The 14,524-nt window shown below is 54.0% G+C and overlaps 1 protein-coding gene across 1 annotated transcript in view; it reads right to left on the reverse strand.

Annotated features, from left to right (window-relative positions):
* Window positions 1-10,488: 10,488 nt before the first annotated feature.
* Window positions 10,489-14,524, reverse strand: part of Kcnk3 (potassium two pore domain channel subfamily K member 3) — a 40,375-nt gene continuing 36,339 nt past the window's right edge. Inside the window, exon 2 of the mRNA XM_048353280.1 lies at window positions 10,489-11,571. Coding sequence (XP_048209237.1) covers window positions 10,577-11,571 — 995 coding nt within the window. The 3' untranslated portion in view covers window positions 10,489-10,576. The remainder of the gene's footprint in view (window positions 11,572-14,524) is intronic.

A 14,524-nucleotide genomic window follows, 5' to 3' on the forward strand; every position in this document is an offset into this window, starting at 1 on the left:
TTTTTTTTTCTGGGCTAGCTTTGAACCACAATTCTCCTGATCTTCGCCTCCCAAGTAGCTGGGAATTCAAGCATGAGCCACTATGCTAGCTCCATTCCTCATAGGCTTTTTTGGGGAAGACTATTTGAGGCTGGCCAGGAAGCCAAAACTCTGTCTTCTTAAGTGTTTTAGTTATGGGGTTCTAGGGGACTCCACCAGCCTGTCTAACAGGTGGAGCCCGTGTTCCTAGAGTAGGCATGATGGTGACTGTCCTGCTGTCTCCACAGGTTCAGGGAATTAAAAAAAAAGCATCGTCTGTGAAGTTCTGAGCCAGCTTTGGGGAATTACCTGAAGCAGAATGGAGTGGGAGAAGCAGCAGCTGCCACAAAGTGTTGATGTTTGAAGCCGAACCAGCCTGTAGAACCTAAGCCCCAGCATTCCAGGAGCCTCCGGTCCTCTGTCAAACCACTCCCAGCCAGGGGCTGAGCACAGGAAGTGGGGTCCTGGGGAGAGACTTGGGTCTTCCCTGTTAGCTGGAGTGGAATGGACAGGCGGTACCTGCCTCTCCTGAGCCTCATCTCACTTGGAAAGTGTTGGTTCCTCCTGCCTGCCCGGGAGGCTCACGACAGCCATGGATAGGCTTTCTGTCTTTCTAGATTACTTTTGTTTTCTAAAGCTTTGTATAAATGGGATCTTACAGTGTATGCTCTTAAAAATGATTGTTGTTGTTTGGTGCTAGAGATTGAACCCAGGGCTGTATGTGCTCTAGTGGAACCACACTCTCAGCATCCTTCTTCTTTTTTTTTTTTTTCTGTCTAGTTTCATTCAGGATGGCGACTGATCCCAATTTGCATCATCACCCGTACTGGAATCCTTTTTTTTTTTTTTTTTTGGCTCAGCTGTGTAGCATCCCTTGACCTGCCTAATGTTCTTATCATTTTAGCTGTTGTTGGAGCTGAGGGTCATTTCTAGTGCAGCGTGTCTCAGATAAGGCTCTGGCCTGGGCCTAATATGGAGGGATCACTCACCCGGGAGGCCTGAGGTCCTGGCTCTGTTACCTGTGCCCAGCCCTACCTGTCCCCCAGCGTCTCCATAAAGCCATCGCCTCCATTCCTAAGGGTTTCTCTCATTCTTTTTCTCTGTTGTTACTATGGCCTACTTTCCACCCCAGTCACTGGGTTAATGGTGGAGGCTGGTCTGGTTTGTTTGTTTGGTGGTCATGGGGCTTGAACTCTGGGCCTGGGCGCTGTCCCTGAGCTCTTCAGCTCAAGGCTAGTGTTCTACCACTTGAGCCACAGGGCCACTTGCGGCTGGTCTGGTTTGGATACCATACAATCCAAGCCTCACTCTGGTGTGGAAGGGAAGTCCCCATAGCTTGTCAACTCTGGAGGGCTTAGGCCAAGGCGGTTGCATAACCCTGGAAAGCTATCCACACCCTGCTTGCACATGCCAGGGATGGATGTCTGCTCCATCTGACAGCCTCACCCTGGGCAGAGGGGACGAGGAGCTGGGTGTGTTCACTCCCACTCTCTGCCTGACCCCCGCCCCACAGTGGGCTGGCTTCCCTCCTGTCTCCCAGCAACCACAGCATGCCCTACTTAGACCCCAGAGAAGGCAGCCCAGCTGTTCACCATGGTGGGGCTGGAGGTGGAGGGCAGAGGTTGCTATCCCATGTCTGGTGCCAGATCTGGAAGACTAATCCCTGATCGCTGAGGTCTTAGGAACACAGGAGGGGTTTCCCCACAAACTGCTATCAGCTTAGGAACACTGGAGAGCTTTCCCCACAGACTGCTGTCAGCAGTCAGTCCCCAACCTGCTGCTCCCTTTGAGGGCAGGGGTTAAGGCTTTTGTCTCTTCCAGAGACTACTGAGCCATATCTAAGGCCCCCAATTACCCTAGGGTGAGGCTGGGGCAAGCCTGAGAGGCTAGAAAACAGGTGAAACCAAGAGGCAGAGAATGTATTGGCCAGTATAGAAGATGGAACCATACAGCCTTAGGTTCGAGACCTGGTTCATCACTTAGTAGTTGGGTGACTTTGGGCAAGTGAGGTAACCTCTCTGAGTCTCAATTTCCTGCCCCTGAAGGATAGAGCGGACGACTGGGTAACACTCCTGGCCCCAATTTCCTAAATATTCTTTGTTCTGCATACCCCCAGCACCCAATCATTGAGTTTCAGGTAGGATTATGGCAGTGTCAACCCTTTGTGGTTTCTGTTTAAGGTCAGCCCAGTTGCTTGAGAGAGGAGCTGAACCTGAGTTGGGAAGGGGATGAGAAGGGTCAATCCGGCGGGAAAGCTGGAGTGGGGTGGGGCACAGGCTGGACCGAGCTTAGTGAACTGAAGCAGCCCGGAGAAGATGGTGATGGCTTGCAGGGACATTGCAGAAGGCTGATTTGGGTGAGAAAGTCCCTGCTATTTTCAGCAAGTTCAAATCCCTGGCCCAGGTCACCCAACACCCTGGGGACTAGGAGACTGTGTTAACGTGACTGGAACAGAGCCACCTGCCGGCTTTGATTAAACAGACAAATTTAGAGCTCAGATAAAAGAAAGTGGTGAGTAGCTGAAGCCAGCAACAGTTCACCAAGAACATGCCAGAATAAATGTCAGCCTGAATTAAGAGCCTTCTATTGGGTCCTGTCTTCTTTGATATTTTCATCAAAGGTTTAAGTAATGGCACAGAAAGCTGAATTATCAAATCAGTGGGCGATGTGGGGCTGGAAGAGGGTAGGAATTGACTTAATGTAAAATTGGGCTTCACCATTAACTGGAGCATCATGGGAAGTGTGGCCCAGCAGGCTGCAGTAGAGGCACACAGTCTTGCACTGACAGAACCAGGAGCCTAGGCCTGGCTCCAGCATGCCACTGGCCTGCCCAAAGGGTATGAAACAGGCACTGTATGTTGTCTTGCCCTGGAATTTACCACCGGAGTGCATAGCAGAGGACAGAGAGGTGTCTTCAGGTCTCTCTGCCTGGATAATTAAGATGGAGGAGGGGGGATCATGGTGATTGTGGGTTCTTATCCCTTAACCATGCAGGAATAGCAGGCTGCTGAATCTCTCAGAGACCTTGCAAGAAGGGGGAGGCCATATTCTTGCCTGGTACATGTCAACTCTCGACATGAGCTTTGTCGCCTTCCATGCCCATGATCAGGCGACAGACATGGGGCAGAGGTAGCAGGGTTCCCTGGGGGCTGTTTGTTCTCCCTGTGTCTGGTGTGGAAAGGATGTGTCAGTGTCTCTAGGGACAAGTGGACACTGAGAAGTGGCAGAGGACTGATTGTGGGGACAGAGGAGGCTGCGGACCAGCAGAGGCAAGGCTGTGGAGTCATCTAGTTGCCCCCTGTGGGGCAGAGCTGGGAGACTCCTGCCGGGCTCTAGCCTCCAGTGGGTGGCAACAGCTGGGGCTTGGGCCCACAGGGGGCCAACTTTTCTTCTGTAGGCATGAGGATAGAAGAGGGGAGAGCCCCACTCTTCCTTTCCTGTTCATGGGTGGAGGTATGGTCCATTCTGGGAACAGGGAGAATATTAGTGTGCAGTGGATTGAAGATGGAAACATTCAGCCGGACTAGACTGAACTGTGTGTGTGTGTGCGTGCGCGTGCATGCACATGCGCTAGTGGTGAGGTTTGAACTCAGGACCTTGAATCATCCCCTGGCTTTCTGGATCACACTTGAACCATGCCTTTAATTCTGTCTTTTTTTTTTTCTGGCTAATTGGAGATTAGAATCTTGGATTTCTTTGCCTGGATTGGCTTTGAAATATGATTTTTTTTTTTTTTTGGCCAGTCCTGGGCCTTGGACTCATGGCCTGAGCACTGTCCCTGGCTTCTTCCCGCTCAAGGCTAGCACTCTGCCACTTGAGCCACAGCACCGCTTCTGGCCGTTTTTCTGTATATGTGGTGCTGGGGAATCGAACCTAGGGCCTCGTGTATCCGAGGCAGGCACTCTTGCCACTAGGCTATATCCCCAGCCCTGAAATATGATTTTTATATCACACTCTCTTGAGGGGCAAAGACTGTAAGTGGGAATTACTGGTGCCTGGCTTGGACTGGACTTCTGATACCCAAGAATGGCCACAACCTTTGGGATCTTTGGCCGCTGTTGTTTAAGATAGAAATAAGAAAGATATTGAGGTCACTGTGATCAATTGAGTTCCTGCACTTGGATATGGGGAAGGATGAGCACCTGAGAAATGTCAGCCCTGTGTCATCAAGGCAGAGGGACAGCTCCTGCTCAGGTCACCAATACCTCTAGGAGAATTCTGGTGGGCTGCAAGCTTAGCCCAAGGCAGCTGTTTGGAAGTCAGCTGTATGCTTGAGCTACATTACTGAAATTGTATCCAGGGCAAAGGGTGAGGGTGGGCCCCCCCACCTCTGTGCTGGCTGGACCCCAATGGTGTGTCAAGCTAAAGATGGAGGGGGATTTTGAAACTTTCCTGGAGAAGGGGGCCAGACTTAAGAGGTGATGGTTAGAAGCACTGTCCCAGGTGGTATGGTAGAAGAATTGGGGCTTGGAGGCACCTGACCATGCAGGAGCCATCTGCCTTCTAGTGATAGCCTTGATGGGTAGATCCAGACTGGAGTCTGCTTTTGACACTGGGGGCCTTTAGAGCAGTGACTCACTGAGTGAAGGGGCTGCTTGAAGACTGGGGTCTGGTAAGCGAGGACTCTCGTCCTGTCAGGGGAGCTGTGAGGGGATGGATTCTTGCTTTAGGAGGGGCTGACAGGCGCATGGCAGGCGTGGAGGCACAGTAGAATGGCCAAGCTTCAGTCCCTGGGAGCTCATGAGCACACGCAGTCCACTCGCATCTCCTGTGGGAGAAGCAGGTGCTTGGCACGTCTGGCAGCCAAAGACTCTCCTGAGAGTTCGCTCTGGCGGCTCTAGGATGGAGGCAGAATGAGACTTCACTGCACAGAAGGGGAGAGGCCCAGAGTGAGGCCAAAACACAACACAGCCCATGCCAGGCTCCCTGCCCCAGGTCACTTCTGTGCTCCCACACTAGACCTGGGCAGTCTCGGGAAACAGTGTGTCTCCAACCTCGATGCCAGAGCAAGCCCAGGGTGGTGGGTCTTCCTCCTGCTACCTCCACCTGGGAGTCAGACCAGACTAGCTGTTGCTCAGCCTCCAGATGACCTGGTCCCAGGTGCTCTTGTCCCAGGCATAAGAACAGAGTGTAGATGTGAGGAGTTGGCAGAGGTCAAAGGTATGACCTTTCTCCAGGAGCCTTTGTTCGCTCCAGCTAAGGACAGAGGTTGTTGGCTGGACATTCTGTTGCCCTTAGTCCACAGTACAGGGTACAGGGTGAAATGGGTGAAGGGTTCCTAACTTGCGTCCCCCATTGCAAATAACTTCAAGGACCCATGTCCACGTGGGCCTCCTCCCAACCCAGGAGACCTGTCCAGTGAGCTGGGAGGCTGTGAATGGTGGGGTTCTGGTTGGCCCAGTGCTCCCAGGACTGGGCTGTAGGCCTGACCCTGCACACCAGTGACCAAGAGTCACCTGAGACTGCTCAGTGCCCCAGATGCAGACGTATCTGTGGCCTTGCTCATGAGCAGAGCATTGGTCTTTTATAGATGGAGGTGTTAATGCTCAACCACCCGAGGAAGGGACAGAGGCCAGTTCCATCACAGCCTCTGCCACCCCAAGTCCTCCTGCAGCTGGGAGACAAGGGAGATGTGAGTCTCCCAGGGCTTGTCCAGATGTGGAGGTGGTGAATTTCTAGCATCTGAGTGATTCAGTCCTTGAGATTAGCAGCTTTCCCCTGAAATCAGTCAGAGAAGCCTGGGTCCCTTGTGCATGTATGAGTGTAGGTAAGTCAGGATATGTGGAGATGAGTCCTGGCTACACCACTATCTTGCCTCGTGACCTTGAACATGTCTCTTTGCTGTGAACCCAAGTCCCTCCCTCTGAAAAAGGAGCTGGGCTAATTATCTAAAGGGTGTGTGCCTGTGTGTGTGGGGAGGGGGCGTGTGCACACAGGCATACACATACACCAGTTCTGGGGCTTGAACTCAGGGCCTGGGTGCTGTATGTGTCTGTCTTTGCATGTGTGTGTACTTCTTTGTACCCTCTGCGGAAGGTGGTGAAAACTGGAGGGCTATTGCTCCAGCATTAAGGTCCTGCATGGCTGGGCAGGAAGTGGGCACTGAGATTCACATAGATTAGGTGTTATGAAGACATATTGTGAGGGAAAAGACCCTCAAACTCCTAACTGGAAGGAGCAGGTAGTTCAGCATGGTTAGCCTGTGCGGCTACTCTTTTTAAGACAGAGTCCTAATATTTTTCTCAAGCTGGCTTTGAACTCATGATATTCCTACCACCACCTCCCTGGTCACTGGGATTATAGGCATGCACCAGCATACGTGGCTTGCAGTTGATCTTCTGTCTGACCATATGTCCACCTTGACTACATCTTTCTCTGTCCTGGCTTCCTGAGATGAGCTGTGGGAGGCTGCTGGGCTTGAGGGAGGCAAGGCGGAGCCTGTGAGCCAGCTCAATGGCCACAGAGGTGGTCGTGGAGAACGTGAGGGGACTTCTCTGCTCCCTCTCTCAGAATCTGTGTCTTTGAAAGATGGCTTGTTTCCATTGCAGCCTCCCTTCTTGGCACGACTGTCCATGAGAAGACAGGACAGCATAAAGAGCAGTGGCTTGTGCCAAGTCTTTGCCACAAATGGGGCCATTATGAAACTGTACATAGCACAGTGGGTAAGGGCATCCACTCTCTTAGTGAAGCCATCCGGCCCGGGTTCAAGTTCTTACTTTGCCACTAACTCACTGCTTTATCTTGGGCCAGTGGCTGCTCTGAATGCTGGTGTGGGCTAACACATAATTAAGCATTACGTATGCATCTCATATTGTTACGGTCTTCAGATGTAGAGGGAGTTGTATGATAAAACTTATTTACTTATGTATTTTTGTGCTGGTACTGGGGCTTGAACTCAGGGCCTCACTTTCCTGTTTAGTTTTTCTTGTTCAAGGCTGTTGCTCTATCACTTGAGCCACATCTCCACTTATTTGTTAGTTGTGGGGCTTGAACTCAGGGCCTGGGCACTGTTCCTGAGCTCTTTTTGCTCAAGGCTAGCACTCTACCACTTGAGCCACAGCGCCACTTCCTGCTTTTTCTGTATATGTGGTACTGAGGAATCGAGCCCAGGGCTTCATGCATGCTCAGCAAACACTTTGCCGCTAAGCCACATTCCCAGTCCCACAATTTCCACTTTCAATTAATCACTCTGAACCACTTTTAATCTCCATTGGTTAACTGGAGATAAAAGTCTCTCTAACTTAGCTCCCTGAGCTGTCTGTAAACAATGATCCTCAGGTCTCAGCCTTCTGAGTAGCTCGGATCACAGGCATGAGCCACTGACATGCAGACTAAAGCTTAACATTTAGTGCAGGGAGGGAAGGATCAGACCTATCACTCTTTTAGTGAGATTAAAAAAATTATTTTAAGGGTCATGCTTTGTAGACTGGACTGGCTTTGAACTGGTAATCCTTCCACCTCGGGCCTCCAAGTGCTAGAATTACAGGAGTGCCCCACCATTACTAGGCCATCATTGAGATTTTCATAGGTGAGCATATCCCAAAGTGTGATCTGGGAAACACATGATGTAAACTTTTCGTATCTATCAGGCTACCAAGTCAAGGGGTCCTGTTAAACAAGAGAGACATGGCACTTCCAGCTCTCCCAGGGGTATCAGCACAGCTGGAGTCCATATCATCAGACTCTACAGGCTGTGTGGAAAGCAGCTTATCCTAAATTGTCACTCAGAGTGTTCAATCTGCCTTCCCTGGGTCCAATTTACTCAAGGTGATTTCGAAAGTCCTGTTCTCCTGGTAGGCTCTAAGATAATGTTAAAGAAAACTGGATGTACTGAAAAATCCCTAAAGCAAAGCCAATGTTGTCCATCAAATTTCTTCCCAAAGTCTCCCCCAAACAGAGTCCAGTCAGCCCTGAGGGGGAGAGATCAGCTGGGTGCATTTAGAGACCCCACGATGGGGGCATGGCCATCTGCTGGCAGCAACAGGGTGAACGAGGACAGAAGAGCATGAGCCTGAGCCTGGTCTCCATAGACAGCATTTATTAGGCGCCATTCTCGTTGTGAAGACAGATAAGTGGGAGGAGCTGATGGGGGGGGGGGAAGGCGGGAGGAGGCCAGGGCAGCCACAGCCTGGGGAGTTCAGGGGCTGCCCGGGGTGGGTGTGGGTGATGTCACCCACACATATTGCATATTCTGTGGCAGTGTGCCCAGGCATAAGGCATCGGGGAAGCAGAAAGGCTGCCTGCAATGGGAGGGGTGAGACGGGAAGTGACATTAGCCTTCTAGCTCCCTAGGAAAGAACCCACCAGAGACCAGCAGTCCACCACGCTCTGCCCCAGGGCCATCGTCCGCCTTCCCCACCCTCTCTCTGCAACTTTGGTTATGGCTCCCTCGGGTTGGACAGGACTTGACCCCTCGAGGGCAGGGTCACACATAGAACAGAAGCAGCAGCACTGTCCCCCACCCCAACATAAACACAGAGGGCATACCTCCAGGTCCTGCTACTCAGGGCACATGGACAGCCAGCTCCTCTACACAGACAGGACACACACAGGCCAGACTTCTTCCCACTCACCCAAGGACTGGAGGGCATGGCTGGGGAGGGGCCCGCGGCTGACCACCCTGCAGGCCCTTCTTTCCAGCTTCCCTAATGCTACAGTATGGTCTGGGCTTGCTCAGCAGCATGGAGGAAGAAAGGACTGGGAAGAGAGGTCCCTCACCTTATCCTCCCCCTCCCCCTTTAAAAAATACAGTAGCTGGGGATAAAACCCAGGGCTGTCCATGTGAGGAAGGTGCTGTGCCACTGGGCTACATCCCTAGCCCCATGCCCGCACCTGTTGCTTCCTAATTCATCCTCCCAGCTCCAGCTTTGGGTCCCACCAGCAAGCTTCAGGCAGCATCTCCATCTGTCACCTTCTCCTTGGCTTCTGAGTTGTAAGTGGTTAGGCAGAGGGCACACCAGATCCAACCCCCAGCCAACCGAGGTTCCAGGCTTTGGCCACAGCCTATCTTTAGCAACTTGGGTCATGGCTAAAGGGCCAGGGTAACTGTTTCCAGAGGCCATGCCTGCCAGCTCTCTAGACCATTCTTTTCAACCCTCAAACTCCTAGAATCCCAGCTTTGGGCCTTTCTTCTGAGATATTGGGCTCTGCTCACCTTGGTCCCAAGAACTTCCGAGCTTGTAATCAGGCAGCCCAGAGACAAAGGCTTGCTCAGAGCCCCTGCCTTGAGGCCCAGAATAGTCCAGGCTGAGCCTCAGGGGCCAGGCCAGGGCTTCTGGTCTCCTTTCAACCCCAGCAATGCAAGGAGAAGTGAGCAGGAGGAGAATACTGGACTGGGAAAGAATAATACTGGAAGGAAGAATACTTGGGCTGGGAAGAAGCAGGTGGGTTGTGGGTTCCCCTTTTGCCTTTTGCAATCTGCATCACCCTGGGCAAGTCATGTCACTTACACATCCTCATCTACAATAGCATGGGGATAAGGACCCCTGCCCTAGTGACTAGTGAGTGTGGTGACACTGAAATGAAAGCGTAGGCAGGGCAGGATTTTCTCAGGCTGAAAAAAAAAATCACCTTACATATATGAGTTTGTGATCCTCAGCAGATGTGGGTCCACCAGTCAGTCTTCTGTTTCAGATTTGGGAGTGAGGAAAGCCTGAGTCCCCCAGGTCCCCTGAGAGTGTGGCTACTTGCCAGGGGGCTCTTCCCTACCAGGCCCACAGCTCCGAAGACTTGGGAGCCACTGTCTCTCCACTTCCCTCGCTCCCAAGCCTGTTTCTCTAGTCCTTTCTTTCTGTCCTACCTTCTGGGGACTAGCTTTAGGGACTGCTGGAGTTTCCACTTTCTTCATAACTGCAAAGCCATGCAAAATAACACAGAAGGAAATGGGAGGCTAGGAGACACAGTGGAGGGATTTGGAGGGGGACTGGGACTGAGTGCGAGGTGTGTGTGCATGTGTGTGTGTGTGTGTGTGTGTGTGTGTGTGTGTGAGACCTGGACAAAGACACCTTGGCTTTTGGAACCAAGGGGAGGTGGGAGACCTGGCAGGACAGAGGTATAAATAGAGATGCAAACGTACACGGAACAGAAGTCCCCCTCAGGAGGAGGGGGGCAGGGGCTGGGTACCAGCTGGGCCTCAGAGGACTTAGGAGCATCTTAGATTTCCAAAGGGATGGGAGGCTGGGGGGGGGGGCGGCTGCCATCCGTCCACGACCCTCCCACCCCCACCAAGTTTCACATTTTCAGGGCTCGGATGTGGGGGGGGGGGCTCCAGGGGTCCTCAGAGCCCAGCCTTCCTGCTGGCTGGTGCGAGCAGGCACAGTTGGAGATGGGGGATTGGGGGCGTGGGGTGGGAGGGCTGGGGAGAGGCCGTCCCACGGGGGGGGCCACAGGCGTCAGGTGTGGGGGAGAGGCCTCCCTCCCGGGCGACCCCCGCGGCTCCTCCTGCCCTGCCCGCCGCCACCACCACCGCCGCCGCCGCCGCTGCTGCTCTGTGGCTTCGCGGGCTCCGTGGCGCTCGCTGACCGCTCACCGTCGAGGAGGCCCGGCGGGCCGTGGTGGTTCACACGGAGCTCCGGCGCTTCATGAGGCCGCGGAAGGTGGTGAGGCTGTGCAGGCCGGTGGACACGGAGCTGATGGCGGAGCGCTGCGTCCCGCTGCACAGGCAGCGGTGCGAGGGCGTGTCGCTGTAGCGGCCGCCCCCGCCCGCCGACGAGTGGCTCTGCTCCACGCACGTGTCGGACGTGGACAGGTCCCGCGGGATGATCATGGGGATGGAGTACTGCAGCTTCTCGCGGCTCTTGTACCAGAGGCACGAGCACATGGACTGGAAGTGCAGCACCTCGGTGTAGACGTTGCGGAAGCCGCCGGCGCCGCCGCCGCCGCGCACCCCGAGGCCGCCCGGGGCCGCCAAGGGCGACACGGCGTGGTGCGCGTGAGCGTGCGCATGCGCGAAGCCGCCGGCGCCGCCGCCGCCGTCGAGGCGCGCGCTCAGGCAGCCCAGGCCGCCCGCGCCGCCGCCCGCGCCGCCCGCCTGCCCGTTGTGCGTGAGCAGCGCGCGGTGCTCGGCGTCCCGCTTCTCGTCCTCGGCGTTCATGGTCATGAAGCGCAGCACCACGAGGTTGAGGAAGGCGCCGATGACCGTGAGCCCCGTGAGGATGTAGACGAAGCTGAAGGCCACGTACTGCGGCTGCGTCTGCAGCGCCTGGTCCTTCTGCAGCGCCACGTAGTCGCCGAAGCCGATGGTGGTGAGCGTGATGAAGCAGTAGTAGTAGGCCTGGAAGAAGGTCCAGCGCTCGTAGTAGGAGAAGGCGGCGGCCCCCACGCACAGCGTGCTCACGCACGAGAAGAAGCCGATGAGCACCATGTTGGCCATGGACACGTCGGCGCGCCGCATGCCCAGGCCCTTCTTGGCGCGGTGCAGCAGGTACCGCACGAAGGTGTTGATGCGCTCGCCCAGGCTCTGGAACATGACCAGGGTGAGCGGGATGCCCAGCAGCGCGTAGAACATGCAGAACACCTTGCCGCCATCCGTGCTGGGCGCCGCGTGGCCGTAGCCTGGGCCGTGGGGGGGAGGGGAGAGGAGAGAAAACACGAGCTGTGGGGCTGGCCTTGCTGAGACCCTCCTCCCTTTCTTCCTCCCCCTCCTCCCTCCCCTCCTCTCCCTCCTCCTCTCCTCCCTCCACCGCCCCCTCTTCCCTTCCCTTCTCCCCTCCCCTTCCCCCTCCCCCTCCCCTCCCTACTCCCCCCACCGCCCCCTCTTCCCTTTCCTCCTCCCCTCCTCCTCCCCCTCTCCCTCTCCCTCCTCCTGCATCTCTCCCTCTCCCTGTCCTCCTCCACTTCTTCCCCTCCTCCTCTTCCACTTCTCTCCCCTCCCCTCCCCCTCCTCCTGCATTTCTCCCTCTCCCTGTCCTCCTCCTCCTCCACACCTCCCTCCTGCCCTTCTCTCCCTCCTCCTCTTCCACTCTCCCTCCTCCCCTCCCTCCTCTTCCACTTCTCCCCTTTTCCCCTCTTCTCTTTTCCCTCCTCCATTTCTCCCTTCTCCTCCTCCACTCTCCTTCCTTCCATTCCTCCTTCTTGCCTCCTCTCCCCCCTCCTGCTCTACTTCTCCCTTTTCCCCCTCCTCTCCCCCTCCCCCTCCATTTCTCCCTCCTCCTCCTCCACTTCTCCTTCCCCCCTCTCCTCCTCTGCATTCTCCTCCCCCTTGCCTTTCTTCTCCAACTCTTCTTCCTGTCTCTATGACCTCTCCATCTGCAGGCTTTGGGCCTGCCTTTACACACACACACATACACACACGTTCCACCAATGTCTCCACACACTGGGCTAGCCCCTTTATTGGCATCCTCATGTGTGACACTACAGAGGGGCAAAGAGGGGTGAAACACGGTTCATTGACTCTTCCGAGGTCAAAACTATCTGGAAGCAGAGCAATCCAAGTTTGAACTTGAATATGCTTGGCTGCAAAAAACTGAGTTGTGGGCTGGGGATATAGCCTAGTGGCAAGAGTGCCTGCCTCGGATACACGAGGCCCTAGGTTCGATTCCCCAGCACCACATATACAGAAAACGGCCAGAAGCGGCGCTGTGGCTCAAGTGGCAGAGTGCTAGCCTTGAGCAAAAAGAAGCCAGGGACAGTGCTCAGGCCCTGAGTCCAAGGCCCAGGACTGGCCAAAAAAAAAAAAACAACAACAAAAAAAACTGAGTTGTTTCATATACTACCTAGGGAGGAAGGACCTGGCTTTGGGTGCTTCTGGGAATCTTAGCCAGAGGTAGCATGTGACAGTTGAGCCCTGAGTTCCAGTGTAGTGTGTCTGTGGGCTCTGGGCATGTGCTCCCTGGCCTCTCTGGGCTTTGGTTACCTTGGCTGTGAGGGGAGGGGCTAGACTGAGAGGCTTCTGATACCGTGATTCAGTGTGCAGGGAGGGAAACAGATGCATGGCTGGCCTTAGGGCCCCTCCCAGTTGGATGAGACTCTCCAGAATCACCTATCTGGAACTGGGTTCTTAGCACCTTCCTCTAGGCTTGGCCCAAGTAGGCTATGTCCTCATGGGGGTAAGACATTATTACCCTTGGCAAGGCAGCAACCCCCATACCTCCAGGTATGTTACCACCTCTCTTCCACTCTTCACTGAACTAGGACTGAGACTGAGCAAACCGCTTTTAACCAACCATCAAATGGCCTTGAATTCTACTAACTAGGGAAAATGACCCTGGATGGAAACTCAGAAGCTCTGGGCACAAGTTCTGGCCCTGTCACTAGTAGCTTTGTGACCTTGGGCAAATTATTCACCCTCTGATCATGTTTTTCATTTATAAAATGAGGGCTACTGCTCTGGTCCTGTTTCTTTCACCAGACTGTTGGGAATAAATATCTCAAGTTTTATTAAGGGAATTATGATAATGGAATAATGTTGGCAGCCTTGCCCTGTTTTCTGCTTTTCTTTTCTTTTTTTTCCAAACCTGGGGCTTGAATTCAAGGCCTGGGCACTGTCCCTGAGTTTCTTTTGCTCAAGGCTAGCACTCTACCATTTGAGCCACAGCACCACTTCTGGCTTTTTCTGTATATGTGGTGCTGAGGAATCAAACCTAGGGCTTCCTGCATGCTAGGCAAGCACTCTACCATTAAACAACATTCCTAGCCTGTTTTCTTTTCTAAGCTTAACAAAATATGCTTCTTCTTCCATGCAGTCTTCCTGGATTCCTCACGGTTGAAAGTGATCTCTGCCTTTGTGTGGCACTGAACATGTTCAGCCTTGAACTCTAGGCTCTCCAACTGCACATAGCTAAGCATTAGCTTTGAGGGGCACTGCTGAGGCATATGTTCTTCACTGCTCATGCCTCCCTGGGGGCCCAAAATATGCTTGATATAATTGCAGGCCTGAATACTGTGTTCTTTGTATGGGATCTGATTCAAATGCTGTCTGTACCATAGACTTAGTAGTGCATGCTCAGGGCATGTGTGCCCCCTCCCCCTCCACCCCCCCCCCCCGTGTGTGTGTGTGTGTGTGTGTGTGTGTGTGTGTGTGTGTAGCCTCGCTGAGTCTTAGTTTCCCCATCTGTAAAATGGGGCTAGCAAGTCACTTGCCTCACAGGGATTTGGGAGGAGTAAGTAAGATAATGTATGCAGTGCACTTAGCCTGAAGCCTGGTAGCCATCAAGTGCCCAATAATGGCTGACTGATTAATAATGAACAAAGTGCCAGATTACTCTCACGTTTCCAAGAGAGCACCCGGGCATGGGGGCAGCTGAGTGCCAGTAAAGCTGGCATGTGTGCCAGCCTCGGCTATCTGAATCTTCAAGCTCAGGGATATCTGGGGACAGCTGTTCATGGTGAGGAAGCTTTGGAGCTGTGCTTAGAATGGACTCCCCTGCCCCCCTGCTCCCCTCCCCCTGCGGCATCCCGCCAGTGACTCTCCCCTTTGCCAGGGGCTTTGCAGCTGAGCTGTTGAGCCTCGGTGCCTGGGCCATCCACAGTCCAACAGGGTGAGAACAGATTGTGCCCGCCAGCTCAG

This window comes from Perognathus longimembris, chromosome 8, assembly GCF_023159225.1.
Source record: "Perognathus longimembris pacificus isolate PPM17 chromosome 8, ASM2315922v1, whole genome shotgun sequence".
NCBI lineage: Eukaryota > Metazoa > Chordata > Mammalia > Rodentia > Heteromyidae > Perognathus > Perognathus longimembris.